Source organism: Myxocyprinus asiaticus, chromosome 16, assembly GCF_019703515.2.
Source record: "Myxocyprinus asiaticus isolate MX2 ecotype Aquarium Trade chromosome 16, UBuf_Myxa_2, whole genome shotgun sequence".
NCBI classification, from domain to species: domain Eukaryota; kingdom Metazoa; phylum Chordata; class Actinopteri; order Cypriniformes; family Catostomidae; genus Myxocyprinus; species Myxocyprinus asiaticus.
In genome coordinates, this window is record NC_059359.1 from 7,911,301 (window position 1) to 7,927,183 (window position 15,883).

At 37.0% G+C, this 15,883-nt stretch overlaps 1 protein-coding gene across 21 annotated transcripts in view; it reads left to right on the forward strand.

Moving 5' to 3' along the window:
* LOC127454459 (regulating synaptic membrane exocytosis protein 2-like) overlaps nucleotides 1–15,883 on the forward strand; it is a 222,145-nt gene that overhangs the window by 59,625 nt on the left and 146,637 nt on the right. For 6 of the 21 annotated variants that reach the window (XM_051721677.1, XM_051721680.1, XM_051721678.1 and 3 more), the window contains exon 1: nucleotides 4,144–4,811. The exons of 14 other annotated variants lie outside the window; for them this stretch is intronic. In XM_051721677.1, the coding sequence (XP_051577637.1) occupies nucleotides 4,690–4,811 (122 nt within the window). In that variant the 5' untranslated portion in view covers nucleotides 4,144–4,689. Of the gene's footprint in view, nucleotides 1–4,143; nucleotides 4,812–15,883 lie in introns of those variants that run through there. One more of the 21 variants, XM_051721682.1, reaches the window with a different exon arrangement.

Below are 15,883 nucleotides of genomic sequence, written 5' to 3' on the forward strand. Positions count from 1 at the left end.
TGTCCTTTGTCTTTGAAGACTGTAGTGTACACCTTTGGATGAAATCTTCAGCTTTTTGGCAATTTCAAGCACTGTATAGCCTTCATTCCTCAAAACAATTATTGACTGATGAGTTTCTAGTGAAAGCTGTTTCTTTTTTGACCTTTTTGATCTAATCTTGACCTTAAGACATGCCAGTCTATTGCATACTGTGGCAACTCAAAACAAACACAAAGACAATGTTAAGCTTCATTTAACGAACTAAATAGCTTTCAACTGTGTTTGATATAATGGCAAGTGATTTTCTAGTACTAAATTAGCAATTTAGCATGATTACTCAAGGATAAGTTGTTGGAGTGATGGCTGCTGGAAATGGGGACTGTCTAGATTTGATCAAAAATGACTTTTTTCAAATAGTGATGGTGCTGTTTTTTACATCAGTAATGTCCTGACTATACTTTGCGATCAGTTGAATGCCACTTTGGTGAATTAAAGTACCAATTTCCTTCTGAAACAGCAAAATCTGTACATTATTCCAAACGTTTGGCCACCAGTATATATCGCAAAAGTCATTTTATATTGCATAAATTAATATGGAGTGAGTAAACAGATTTGTTCACTGATGTTTCCTTTCTTAAAATAAAGTGTTGGAGGCAAGCTAAAGCTTTTGATGCCTGTATTGTATCGATTTAAAATTCTGTTTATTGATTGATTGGTCTCTGTGGAAATAAAAGACATACCTTTTCATACGAGCCAAGTCGTACAGTATCTTACAATTTTCCTTAAATACTTTGCTACTACCATCTTGGCATTCCCAACAGTTCTTCAAATTCTTCAACAAATAATTTTATATAAGAAAAACATTGACCCAAAAACTAAAATTCTGTTATTTACACATGCTAAAAAAAATTCCCCTATGCCACAGATTTCAGATCTCATTTGTATATATTTAATTATGCCATGTGAAAATACATCGTGGCAGGTTTGATGTCAATCATGCCAAATGCCATCAGTTGCCACGTGTCTCATTACTGATCGATCGCAACCAATTCTAGAAGTTCAAATGACATTTGAGAACTAGGATGGAGGGGAAGATTTTAAGTGAATTATGACTTAAACTTTGGTCTGTTACTCCCACAAAGCTGTCGCATGGTTTAAGAAGACTTGGAATATAGCACACAAGTCGTATGGACTACTTTTATGATACTTTTATGGTGCTTTTTTGTCATGTTTAGAGCTTGACAAGCCATGTCACTGAATGCTTTGGATGTATGAAAAGGAGCCTTTTACCTTTTGTGTTCCACAGAAGAAAGAAAATAATACAGGTTTTGAAAGACATGACAGAATTTTCATTTTTAAATGAAATGTCCCTTTAAAGCAGGAGTTTTTAGAGATGACAGGGGTGTTTTGGGGTTAACTGCTGCCACAGTGGATAAGAGCTGCCTGACTGTTCACCAGAAAAATGTGTTAAATAGTTTGATGCCCAGGAATAAAGCTCAGGAAATCACTGAAAAGCACTTCCATTAATCTTAAGGAATGTTTAAATTAACTCTGATTCTCCTCTCCTGAAAAAGTGCTGACAGCCTATTTATATCCTGAAATAATGTGGGAAGAGCCTAATTTGTCTTGGTCTCGGAGGTGTCATCGGAGCGAGCGCTGAGATGTGGCGCGAGTGTGGGTGAAATTGGTAGATGAAACAATAATAATTACACTGGGATTGGAAATTAATTACAGCCGTTATGTTTCTCTGGGTTTTGCAGGTTTTCATGCACTCTGATCTCCTCCTCCTCCATCTACAAAATCCATTAGTGTTGTTTTATTGGCATTAGATGCAACGTAACACTCAGGTTGAACCACAGACTGCTGTGGTTGTTTTAGTGCTGAAATTAGTTTGATGTCATATGGAGGGTTGGGCACCTATACTGCAATATAGACAGACATATGCATATTGTCTGGTTTCTTACACAAGTTTCACTATACTGTACAGTAAGTATCATGATATCACCAAGTTTTATGCTCTTGGATAAGTGCTATGGTCTGTTCAAAGAGCTGATGTTGTGATTTGGAGATTTTGTCTGGAGAGAGTTATTAGGAGAATAAAAAAGGCACCTGCAGGAATTCAGTATCAGCATTACTGAGCTCACACCTGCCTGGACTAGACAATTTAAGACTAATGTTTTTAAATGCTACTCTCTAAACAGTTGCATTTTAGCTTTAACCTGCTCAGTAGGACTATGTCTTTCTGTCTGTCTGTCTTTCTAACTATCTTTTAGATCTTAACTATATATGACATTAAATAATATAATTTTAATATAAAATACAATAATATTAATAATATTAATAATAATGTAATATAATAATATTAAAATCTGTTAGGTAATTTAAAAAAAAATACAAAAAGGCAATTCATAAATTTTATATACACTGGCAGCCAAAAGTTTGGAATAATGTACAGATTTTGTGTTTCAGAAGGAAATTGGTACTTTAATTCACCAAAGTGGCATTCAGCTGATCACAAAGTATAGTCAGGACATTACTGATGAAAAAAAAAACAGCACTATCACTATTTGAAAAAAGTCATTTTTGATCAAATCTAGACAGGCTCCATTTCCAGCAGCCATCACTCCAACACCTTATCCTTGAGTATTCATGCTAAATTGCTAATTTGGTACTAGAAAATCACTTGCCATTATATGAAACACAGTTGAAAGCTATTTGGTTCGTTAAATGAAGCTTAACATTGTCTTTGTGTTTGTTTTTGAGTTGCCACAGTATACAATAGTCATGTCTTAAGGTCAATATTAGAAAAAAAATGTCAAAAAAGAAACAGCTTTCACTAGAAACTCATCAGTCAATAATTGTTTGAGGAATGAAGGCTATACAATGCATGAAATTGCCAAAAAATAAATAAATGGAAATTTCATACAAAGGTGTACACTACAGTCTTCAAAGACAAAGGACAACTGGCTCTGACAAGGACAGAAAGAGATGTGGAAGGCCAGATGTACAACTAAACAAGAGGATAAGTACATCAGAGTCTCTAGTTTGAGAAATAGATGCCTCACATGTCCTTAGTACAGTACTGTGCAAAAGTTTTAGGCACATAAGATGTTTCACAGAAGCATTTGTTTTAAGATGGTTATTTATATCTTCAGCTTTAGTGTGTCAATAGGAAATATAAATGTGAGACTCCCAAACATTACTTTTGCAAATAGAAAAGATTAGAATAGAAGAACAGGGAGCCCTGCAACAGATGTCATTGCCCCCACAAAGCCCCCCACTGAACATCGTATCAGTCTGAGATTACATAAGAGACAGAAGCAATTGAGACAGCCTAAATAGATAGAAGAACTGTGGCAAATTCTCCAAGAAGCTTGGAACATCCTATCTGCCAACAACCAAGAAAAACTGTGTCCAGGTGTACCTAGGAGAATTGGTGCTGTTTTAAAGGCAAAGGTGGTCACACTGAATATTGATTTAGCTTTTTTATGTTTACTGGACTTTGTATGACATTAAGTGATGAATGAAAACGATTTATGTCATTATTTTTGAAGACATCCTCACTATGCAACTGTACTGTATATATATATATATATATACTGTTTTTATATATATATATTATATATAAATATGTATGTTAAAAGAAATTCCCAACCCCCAGCCTTTAATTTGTTCATAATTATATTATATTATATTATGGACAACCCAACTTTATATGTCATTAAATAATATAATGCTAATATAACAACCTACTTGATCTATTAAAATCTGTTTTTTTTTTCTGTAAAATTATAAAGCAATTTATACTTTTTACATTAAAAAAAAAACTACCATTTTAACAAAGTTTTACTGTAAAAGTATATTTATTTCCTTGCTAAATATAATATAAATATTCTCTAAAGCTAAATCTTTCTAAATGTAAGTAATACTTTTATGTCTAAAAACATATTGTTTTATATACAATTTAATACAGGCAGTGTATTATATGTTGCATCATCCTGCTAATGGCTCTAACATGTACTTTCTAAGCAAAGTCCTTCTTCCTTTTAAGATGCATATAGAAAATGTTGGGGTCAGAATGCATGAAGCTTTTCGTCGTGTTCTCAGGGCTATGCACTCCACATGAAAGTGTTTCCTGTTCCTCTAGCTGTCTTATTCCTTCAGGTCATCAAGTATCCACACACAATAGTTATCTTTTAGTGCAGTGCATCGCTCTCCACAGAAACCCCTTAATGATGAGGGGGAAATAAAGCGCCTCCTCCTTCCCGCGCCCCATGCGCTCTACTGATGCTCCGTTACTCCACAAAGCGGATGGCTTTTAGATTGGAGAGAAAACCCTGACAGCAGCATCTCTCTCCGTGTTCTTTCTACGCGCCTGGACTCAAAGGTATCTGGACGCAACGCGCTTCGCATGGATGTTTTTAGCCCGCACGCGCTTACGGTGCGTTTTTGGATGCGTCGTGGAGCATCTGAAGCGTTGCGCCTTCGGTTTCTCTCTTAAGTTCGGATCATAATGACCGTGAGAGACGGCGTCGGTGCGCTCTTATCATCCAAACGCACTTTTCAGCAAGATCAACAAACATCGGGCACTTGAATCGTGTTTATGTTGCGCTGGAGATGCTGCGCGTCCGGAGCGAGGCGCGTGGGGGGAGTTCCGTCTGAAGGAAAGAGGGGATATACGCAGAATAACAGAGAGGAAGAAGAGGGAAAATGCAGTTTGAGACATTGCGTCAGTTCTGTAGCTCGGTTTTATCGCATTTTAATGGGGCTTTCACACCGCCGCAGAATATTCTGCAGACGGAGCTCCTGGAACAGGCGCTCGGCTCTATCGGGTGAGTTTCTATACCACATCAAAAGAGACTAGATTTGCAGTTCTTGAAGGAAATTGCGGTGCTTGCAAGGTGCTTGCAAGGCAGTACAAGAATTGTGTTTGAAGTAAGTTTGAAGTAAAATGGTAAATGCACCAAAGGCGGCTGCTTTGCGGCTTTGGGTCTTTGGTTTTGTATAAATGAAATGCCGCATCCGTTGTCATGACACTAAGCACGCGTCTTGATGTCTGTAAATGAGAAACCAACACATATATAGCGTCTTTGAAGTAGCCTAAATAGATGCAAGAGAGAAAGAACCAATCACAACACAGTATGCACATAAATGCAATAAAGATGGCCAATCAAAATTCAGAATGCAAGTGATACAGTGATGTCATGGTGGTAACAATTTACAATAAGGTTGTATTCGTTAACATTATTTAACTATATTAACATGTACTTACAATGAACAATACTTTTACAGCATTTAGCATATTTAGATTTGTTGTTACTGCATTATGAACTAATATTAACTCATTTGATGAATTAAAATTAACCAACATAATAATGTAAATATTGCCATTGTTAGTACTTGATACCTAATGCATAAACTCATGTTAACAAAGAGAACCTTATTGTAAAGTGTTACATATGTCGTCACTATCTGTTAAGAATAATGGCAAAAATTATTAATTAAATAAGATATATAATATATAATATATAATATAAAATAGCAAAACTAAAATTATCTTTAAAAAATAAAAGCATAATGTGAATGGAGTCTGAATAGAGTTCATAACGTTGTTGTTATCAGGGGGTAATAGCATGGTATTTTTATATATACAGTACTGTACCATTGTACTAAATAATAACCATATTTATGTACCGAGTATTTCCTTTTTATTCATTTTTCATAATATTTTTTTTATTAATTTTTTTATTTTTTATTAAGTAGTACAATTTAAATAAAAAAAGAAAAGGTTAGAGTGAGCAAAGAAACAGACGTTGGACAACAGATAATTGGAAAAGAGTGTTCTGGATCTTAACCCCATTGAGATTTTGTGGGATCAGCTAGACTGTAAGGTGCATGAGAAGTACCTGACAAGACAGCCACATCTATGGCAAATGCTACAAGAAGCGTCCTTCCTTCTGGCCCCGCCTGCCAGCAGGCCTTCCCCGCCTTTTCGGACCTGGGAGGGAGACAAGGAGAGAAAAAAAAAAAAAAAAAAAAGAAACAGGGAAAGGCCAACATGGAGAGACAGCGGGAGAGAGAGAGGAGAGAGAGAAAAAAATTTACTCGCTGGTTCTCTGATGTGCCGTAGCCTGGTCCTCGGTCACTCCTCCACCCTCTAAAGGATGACAGCTGCTCCTCCCCGGGTGGATCGGAGGCAGTCCTCCGGCCCCTGGCGGATGGAACGCCTCGCCATGTTTTGGTGGATGGTAGGGGTCTCCTCCACCCCTGGCAGCAGTTCTCCTGCTCCAGGCGGTCGGCAGTGAGCCCCTCCCCGCTCGCGGACGGCGGTCTTATCTTTGACCCCGCCGCGTTTTAGCGGCCGGTAGGGGTCTCCTCCGCCCCTGGCAGTGGCCCGACCGCTGCAGGCGGTTGGTAGGGAGCCCCTCCTCTCCTCGCAGTTGGCGGTTGTCCCTCCGCTTTCAGGCGGCCGGGCTCCTCAGTCCCCTGGCGGATGGCCGCGGCTGCTCCTTTGGGGTGGATGGCCTTCCCGGGTTTCGGCACCAATGTAACAGGGTACAAGTGAAAGGAAGAGGCGAGAACCGGCTTGACAATATAAATAATCATTTAATGATTAACTTAAAGCAAAAGACATATAACACAAACGCATACAGGGCAGCTGCCTGTAGCTCTCTCTCCCGAACTGCCGCCTTCGGCCGCCTTTATCCCTCTCGTGGGCTCGATTAGCCGTGATGATGCACGCCCGGCCCGGCCCGGCCCCGCCCTCCTCCTTGCCACAAATTTGTTATAAAAACTAGGAGTAAGACTTGTAAATGAAGACATGTTTATTTGTTGGAAGGTTAGGAACATAGTTTGGCTGGTTCTAAGACAGCTTCACAGATCACCGATTCTAAACGACCTCAGGTCATGAGACCTATAGACTGATTGGTGTGTTTAATTCAGTTTAAAGTGTTGAGATAGGGAGAATTGGAAGCAACCCATGTACTCACTCCAGAAAAAATCCACACTCAGCAAATAAGCACACTAGAATTCGCACTCACACTATGAGCTAAGTGCAAGCATCCTTTTGATAATTTGATAATTTTCACGTCCCGTTGAAGACTGTATCGCACTTGATTGGAGGTGGCAAGGTGTGGCTGCTCACTTCTGTTGTTTGCAGAATTGAACACAAGTCATATGAGCTACTTTTATGGTGCTTTTTTGTTGTTTTTGGAGCTTGGCCCTAAAAATCACCATTCATTTTCATTGTATGGAAAACAGAAGTTTAGATATTCAGCATAAGATCTCCTGATTTCTCTTTTTTTTTCTTTTTTTCTTTTTTAGGTGAACTATTCATTTAACAAATTTCAGCTGCGGCAGAGGGAGAGGGTGAGGGAGATGTAGGCCTATGTGTTTGTGCCAAAGATTTTGAATGGAACTTTTCAAGAAACAAATACAAATTTAAACTGAGAATGTATAAAAACCCTATGAAATCAAAGGCAAAAATGTAAGACTTAATCTTCAAATAAACAGCATCCTTTGTTAACGATATTCTATGCTTGCATTCGCTGATCAAGAGAGTTTTCATTCACGCTTCCAAATTTGTCAATTATGCTCCCTGAGTTTTCGTTTCCAGTTCTGGCAAAAACCTCTCGTATGGGCAGGGCTGACAGAGATGTGTTCTCATTGGCTAGTGAGTTTTGAGTGACAGCTCCTTGACCTGGAAGTTGAGATCTGTGGTGTGACATTCCAACACACTCTCACGGCGAAATCGTCAGGATTCGAACGATTTTTCTAAATTTGGCTAATTCGTATGATATCGTGCGACTGCACTCGTTTAATTCCCACGACTTTCACTACAGCCAATGATGTCGCTGGACATCGTTTACATCTAATACGTTATTACAATTATTTGCTTCTGTCACACACAACAGCTTCCTATCATGTTTACACACTCTACTGAATGGTTAAGTTTAGATAAGGGGTTTGGGTAAGGGCATAATATTAATAAGCATGTCCTTAACGCCTCATGCGCAAAACTCACGGGAACTTGCACGTGATGAAATCGTACGACAAAATCGTGCGACATCACACGAAATAGTCACCTTGTTAATTATGTACGACTTTTCATGAGATCGGGTTGGACAATCTGATTGCAGCTTCATAATTCCTTAGTGTTTAGTGATATATATTTAGGTGTTTTATTTTTGTATTTTATCTGTATTTTTGTTTTTTTGTTTTTTTTTGTGATACGTTTTCAGGAGTGGCATGTATGAATGGCGTCACCATGACTACACACTTTTTTTACCCCATTGTTCGCGCATGCACACAAACCATCACAATTACCACTAGCTGCATTTTTTATTAATTCAGAAGAATTTAAACAGATGATGAAAATTGCAATCAAGCATGGAGCTTTTTATCAGAGGGTGTAGTAGACCTTCAAGGGTATACATTGTAGGTTTCCTGTAGGTATTCAATCCAAAGACTGTTTTTGTTGACAAAAATTCCTAAACACTGCTTCAAATGTGGCTTTTACAAAAACAGCTGATTTTAAATTTTTTATGAATTTAACTTGGTTAAAATTGTTATGGAAATCAAATCACATTATTACACACCTACACCATATAAACATTTATACGACACCATATACTGTGAAATAGTAAAAGTCACCATATATATGAAACTGAAAAAGTCTTCGGTGCAGATCTAACAACATTGCAGTCATTTAGTTTCAAGATGATATACAAGATGTACAGAATACATTCAATGAACAAAATGTGCAGTTATACACAAAGTCCATATTACATAATACACAGTTTGTACACAATATAAAGACAATACACAATATACCGTACATTAAATAATACACATATTGCTTTTTAATGTTTCACCATTTAGAATTTAACATTCATGAGGATGCCCATGCATTGTATGCATTTATTAAGTGTTACTGTACTGTATGTTTTACTGTCTACAATTGAATTCATCTTTATAAACCATTATATAATTCAAAATGTCTAAGCCTCAACATCAATAATAGACCACTGTTTTACATTTGAAATCTTATAGCGAAAGTCATTTCATAATTTGAATCAGGAATATATCATTCATGTTTATTTTCAGACATGGCTGTCAATCATAATTCATCATCCAAAATAAATCCTGTTTCTGGCCTACTAAAAAGTTCTGTATTCTTTCCCTTTAAACAGCCGACAGATTTACAGTATTTACTTTTTGATAGATGAAACTTAAAGCCAACAAATACACAATTACAATTCTCAGGTATTTTTATAAGCATAAAGGATGTTTATATGAAAAATGCCAAGCAGCTGTAGCCTGAATGTGAAATGGAACATGCCTGATGCAAGGGTATCAGTAACATACCGTAAGCAGTTTCCTTCCCAAGTATGCATTCTATAGTATGTGGTAATGAGTGCAGTATCAGGCATTAACATTCATTTGTCGGAATACTATTCAGAGACCAGCGTATATAAAGAGTCCAGTGTAGACTAACAAAGTTTACAGTAACTGCTTGTATATTTGTGAAATGTGTTTGTTTTAATCTAGATCTCAGAACAAATTTAGTAGAACATAGTCTGCATAAAATCAGAGTATAATAGTGTCTGGAGCTCTCAGTCATTTAAAGGTGATGTCAAGGGATTAATTAATCCGTGCAGAATAGCAAGATTCTAGTCAGATAAGGGGCAATGGATCTCTGGTACCACCACTCCATCATCTGGGTCATCAGAATTTTGTTTGTGAAAAGCTGTTGAATGAAAAGGGAAAGAGATTATAGTTTTATAATACAAACCGATTTGAACTCTCACATAACTGATGGCTGATCTAAGTTATTAGTCTATTCGTTTAAATTATTAGTTTATTGATTACTTGTAAACTTATTTTCTAGAATCTGGATGTGGCTACTCTGAAAAATTGTTTAAAAAAAATAGTTAATTTAATTTAATTGTTAAAAATGAGAATTGTGTAATTACTTATAGCCTTATTTTATTTCAAGCCCATATGTATGACTTTCTTTCTTCCGTGGAGCACAAAAGGAAATGTTAGGCAGAATGTTTGGGACTAGCAGCCTCAGTCTCATTTTATAAATATTTCACAATTTCATCTTTACATGCACAATCCATGCATTCCTTAACGGGGGTAGAACCATGTCCTGACAACTAATAAACAAGCAAACATGATCTAATCAAAGAACATAATAGTAAGGATAACCAGGTCAAGTACTGGGCTAACCCAAGACCAAACTGCCTTCAAAGAATATTCCGGGTTCAAATTCTTTTAACAAAAGAATTAATGTAAGTGCTTTTATAAAATTATAAGCTTCACATTTCTGCCTTTAAACCCTCCAGAAATTGGCCCTCATTGACTTCCATTGTAAGTGCCTCACTGTAACCTCGATTTTTGCTTTTTTTAAGAAAAGGAGGGACGAGCCGAAATTACTTTTTGTGGTAATCAACATTATGCCACAAATGCTGTTGATTGAGCTTAACTTGTATTGAACCCGGAATATTCCTTTAAACTGTTCTGCTCTCTGACTGAAAAGGCAATAACTTTTATTTATTCATTATTTTTACTATACTGGCTTACCTCAGGCTGCCACGAGTGTCCTGCTGATGACGACAATGATAATGACCTTCCGACAGATGGTGTCCGTGCCGCTCCTGATAGCTTATAATGATAAAGTAGTAGTAGGAGAAAAATAAGTACTGATAAAATACAAAAACAAAACACCTAAATATATATCACTAAAAACTAACGAATTATAAAGCTGCTAGCAAATTCTCACACCACTGACCTCAACTTCCAGGTCAAAGTGCTGTCACTCAGAAACTCACTAGCCAATGAGAACCCATTTCTGCTAGCCCCGCCCATATGAGAGGTTTGTGTCAGAACTACAAAAGAAAACTGAGGGAGTGTAAATGAAAACGTTAGAAGCGTGAATGAAAACTCTAGCAGTGCATTTGTAAGTCCTGATCAGTGAACGCAAGCAGAGAATATCATTAACAAAGGATTTTGTGGGGCCTGGGTAGCTCTGCGAGTAAAGACGCTGGCTACCACTCCTGGAGTCACGAGTTCGAATCCAGGGTGTGCTGAGTGACTCCAGCCAGGACTCTTAAGCAACCAAATTGGCCCGGTTGCTAGGGAGGGTAGAGTCATATGGGGTAACCTCCTTGTGGTCGCTATAATGTGGTTCTCGCTCTCGGTGGGGTGCGTGGTGAGTTGTGCGTGGATGCCGCGGAGAATAGCGTGAAGTCTCCACACGCGCTATGTCTCCGCGGTAACCTGCTCAACAAGCCACGTGATAAAATGCACGGATTGAGGGTCTCAGACACGGAGGCAACTGAGATTCATCCTCCGCCTCCTGGATTGAGGCGAGTCGCTACGCCACCACGAGGACTTAGAGCGCATTGGGAATTGGGCATTCCAAATTGGGAAAAAACAAAAAAACAACAACAACAAAAAAAAAAACTAAGGATTTTGTTAATTTGAAGGCTAAGTCTAAAATTTTGCCTCTAGTTTCTTTTTCTTTTCTTTTTTTCAGTTCAAATTTTTATTGGTTTCTTGAAAAATTCCGTTCAAAACATTTGGCACAAATCTAATCCGAGAGAGATGCTGGGGAGAGCCGGAGAGATAAATCATAATTGAAGCTTCTTTTAGATGGAATATCCCTTCCTGCCACCCCGGTCCTCTGTGAGGCTGTGTTGCCATGGTAACATTGTTTGATCAATCCTGTATGAGAGAGAGAGAAAGAGAGGGATGTCCCCTGCACTTAGAGACAGAGAGAGAGAGAGAGAGAGAGAGAGAGAGAGAGAGAGAAAACAGCAGCATTATAGTGGCCTTATTCATGAGATTCCTTCTGAGATATCTTGGTAAATGACACGACTGAGAAAGAATGAATAAAAATGAGCAGAATATGAGGAAAACCATCCAGTCATAGAGCAAGGCTTTATCAGCAGTTTGTGTTCCGGGGTTTTTTAACGGAGAAAATAATTTTTGACTCGTCCCTCAGTTTTTAAAAAACAAAACAAAAATAATGTTTACTGTAGCACGATTACAATGGAAGTCTATGGGGCAAGGCATTCTGGTTTAGGTCTAAATATGAAGCTTGTATTTTTTTTAAAGTGCAACATTAATTCTTATGTGCATAAATAAGTGTAATTTCACCTATAAAGTTGTTTATATTGCACTTTTAGCAGCGGGGCTACTTTTTTAGGTGGATGCATTTCTAGTTAACATACCCATAGACATATCTGTGATGCTAATGATGTAATTTCTGTGTGTGAATTTATTCTCTATATATGTGGAAAGTCCCCTTTTTGGTTAGTGTGATAGTGACTAGATTAACATCTTTACATGGTCATGACAGGAGTTCAAATGTTGGATATAGCTATGGATAGACATGGTTAGTATGTGTACATGTCTGTATTTTGTGGAAATACTTTTGAAACAAAATTTATTTTAACTTTAATTTTGGTGAAATGCTTTGACTTCCATTGTAAATGCATTACTGTAAAAATCATTTTTACTTGTTTTTACCAACTGATGGATGAGTTCATCTCATGAGTTTGAGAGTCTTTTTGAGAGATTCATTAAAAATAACTGCTTTATAAAAGTCACGTATTGGACTACACTGGTGACACTGTATGTTTGTTGTTGTGTGCATCCATTGTTATTGTTTTGTATTTATTTTAATTTCTCTTTCATCGCATTAAATTTAGACTGCAAGCTCATAATTTAGTTAAAACATACTTTCTTTTGTCATGACGCTGTAGATTCGGTAGTGACTAGAAACAACGTCAGAGTATTTTAGTACAGATTTCTGTACTAAATGGAGACATTCAAGAACCGTTAACAGAACCAAATGTCAAATCTTTTGGTTCCAGTCTATTTTCAGTTTGTATTCATAACTGCATGTGAGCTTGGATTTTGTTAAAAAAAAAATTAATAAAAATTACATTTAGCTTTCAGATCCATTGCATGAAACTCAGAGATAATACTGTAACAAAACCAGCCTGATCTCATGAAAATTACATGACTGTGGTGACATTTTTGCAAAATTATATTACATGGTTCATTACACAGATTACAGCAATTCTGACGTGAAATGTCCACTGTGTGGTGCTAAAAGCGAGATATAAGTGTTCTCCCACACAAATAAGGTTTTTATGGTTAAAGGGATAGTTCACCCAAAAATTGTAATTCTCTCATCATTTACTCACCCTCATGCCATCCCAGATGTGTATGAATTTCTTTCTTCTGCTAAACACAAACAAAGATTTTTAGAAGAATATCTCAGTTCTGTAGGTCCATACAATTCAAGTGAATGGTGACCAAAATTTGAAGCTCCATAAAGCACATAAAGGCTGTATAAATTGAATCCATAAGAATCCAGTGGTTAAATCTTCAGAAGGTTTGGGTGAGAAAAAGATCAATATTTAAGTCCTTTTTTACTATAAATTATCTTCCCTGCCCAGAAGGTGACAATAAGCATGAAAAATGTGTATCGCCAAAAACAATAAGAAGAAGAATGTGAAAGTAAAAGTGGAGATTGATGGTAAAAAAGACTTGAATATTGATCTGTTTCTCACCCACACTTATCATATTGCTTCAGAAGACATGAATTTAACCAATGGAGTCTTATGGATTACTTTTATGCTGCCTTTATGTGCTTTTGGAGCTTAAAAGTTCTGGACTGATTACCATTTACTTGCATTGCATTGACCAACAGAGCTGAAATCTTCTTTAAAAATCTTAATTTGTGTTCAGCAGAAGACAGAAAGTCATACACATCTGGGATGGCATGAGTGGGAGTAAATGATAAGAGAACTTACATTTTTGGGTGAACTACTCCTTTAATGCTCTATTGAGTTTAAAATCAACAAAATCAACCTCCCTTCACTAAGCCTTATGCCTAAATCTAACCGATAGTGTCAAAAAAGCAAATGTGAGATAAAACACGCTATTCCTGAAGAAATCACGTCATTTTGTGGTGCTTCTATGACACTTTTGGCTCATGAGTCGAATCGTGTTCTTCAAGGCTTGTACCTAGACCTTTGCATCGCAATACTAATGCTGGAATAAGCTTGTAAATGTAGTTGGTAATGTAATTCAAACAATAAAATGTGTTGCCTTTCAAGTCATGCATTAAAGTAAGTAAGAGTTTTACAAAAACAGAACAGGGCGAAAAGTAAGTGTTTATGAACTGATAATCTGCCCTTGTGAATAAAGTGAATAAAGTCTTTGTTGCTGTAGCGCCTCTAGAGTTTATTTTGACAAAGACACTGCCTCAATACCTACAATGAAAATTTTATAGTAACATGTTTTTATAGTATATGAAACCAGGTTGGAAAAATCTACTTTGGGAAAGGGTAGAGATGTGACTGATAACAACGCAGAACATCTTGTGACTGGTGGTGGAACACATTCTCTATATATGGCCATGAGCATCGGCAGTAAACAGCTTCATAATGTCCATCCAGCGAGAACAGAGAGTGAGACAGACAGAAAGCAGTGCTGGTCTTTCTCAGTACAGAACGCGTGGTATGCAGGAGAGGAGAAAGACATCTGTTCTATTTTATGCTCAGAAAGCGCTACTGATTCCCTGAAAAGAAGATAGAAGTTTGTGGTGAGGCATCTCTTCCTCATATTAAAGACTCTCAGGTGCTGAAGGCCCCTTCATAGGAGCCTTAGGGCCAGCTGTGACATGCTCCATACAGTGTGTTTTCAACAGCAGAGGAGATTTTTTTTTTGCTCTGCGGTTGCACTTTCATGGCTCGTGAGGCTTAATGGAGTGTATCTTTAAAGTATCAACTCTGTCTCTGGTTCATCTCTTAAAAACCATTTGGTTTTGGGAGAATGTGATGAGAAATATTTGAGTCCATGTTGAAATCTTGGACTTTTAATTGCAGACTTTGGTATCTTGGAAAATCTGAGCACAGTTCGAGACCTTGTTGAGATCTCTTCTAAACTCTTGAGGCGACACGTGAGATTACCGGGTCTTTTTCTTAGGAGAAACATCTGAGAAGCAGGTGATCCCATGACCCTCTCTTTTGACATTGTATGAACGTGAAACTCTGACCTCAGAGATGCTCATTTCTCATGTTAGTCAACCTGATTATCCAGCACTGGATATTGATTTTTAAAGAGCTTCTTATCTGTGAAACTATTAAAACGAACAGCGGAAATTGTTAACAGGTTCCCAAAACTGTTATCGAGAATCCAATTTGGAGACCAATTACAGCATTGATTATTTCAGTTATCCATTAAACAACTGTAAGTTTGGATGACAGAATCTCTCACACTTTACAGTACTAGGCCAAAAGAAATACTGTATGATATTCCACAAATAAGAAACATTCTTAAAGTTAATTTAATAAGCAGGGCGGCCACATGAGTCTAACACTAAACAGTGGTTTCAAAAAAGAAATATGAAGATTGTTTAGTTAAAAAAATGATTGTAGAGCTGTTGAGGTTGTAGTCATAAAACACAGAAGAGAATTAGCATTTTCAAGCCATGGGTTCCCTCTGGTTTTTCCTATAGGTTTTCATAATAAAAATTAATGCAGTTAATTACTTGAAAATACTTAGTTGTTTTATTCAACAGGATGGATTACACACAGTCATACCCCAAATGTGAATTTTGAAGCCACTGTGTTTATTAAAAAAGTATGTTGCTATTTAGCAACTTGTTAGCAATATACATTTTTTTTTTTTTAAACATGGTGGCTTCAAAATTCATGTTTGAGGTATATATATAAACTCAAAATGTCTAAAAAAAAAAACAAAAAAAAAAAACGTCCCTTTTTCAGGACACTGTATTTTAAAGATAATTTTGTAAAAATCCAAATAACTTTACAGATCTTTATTGTAAAGGGTTTAAACAATGTTTTCCATGCTTGTTCAA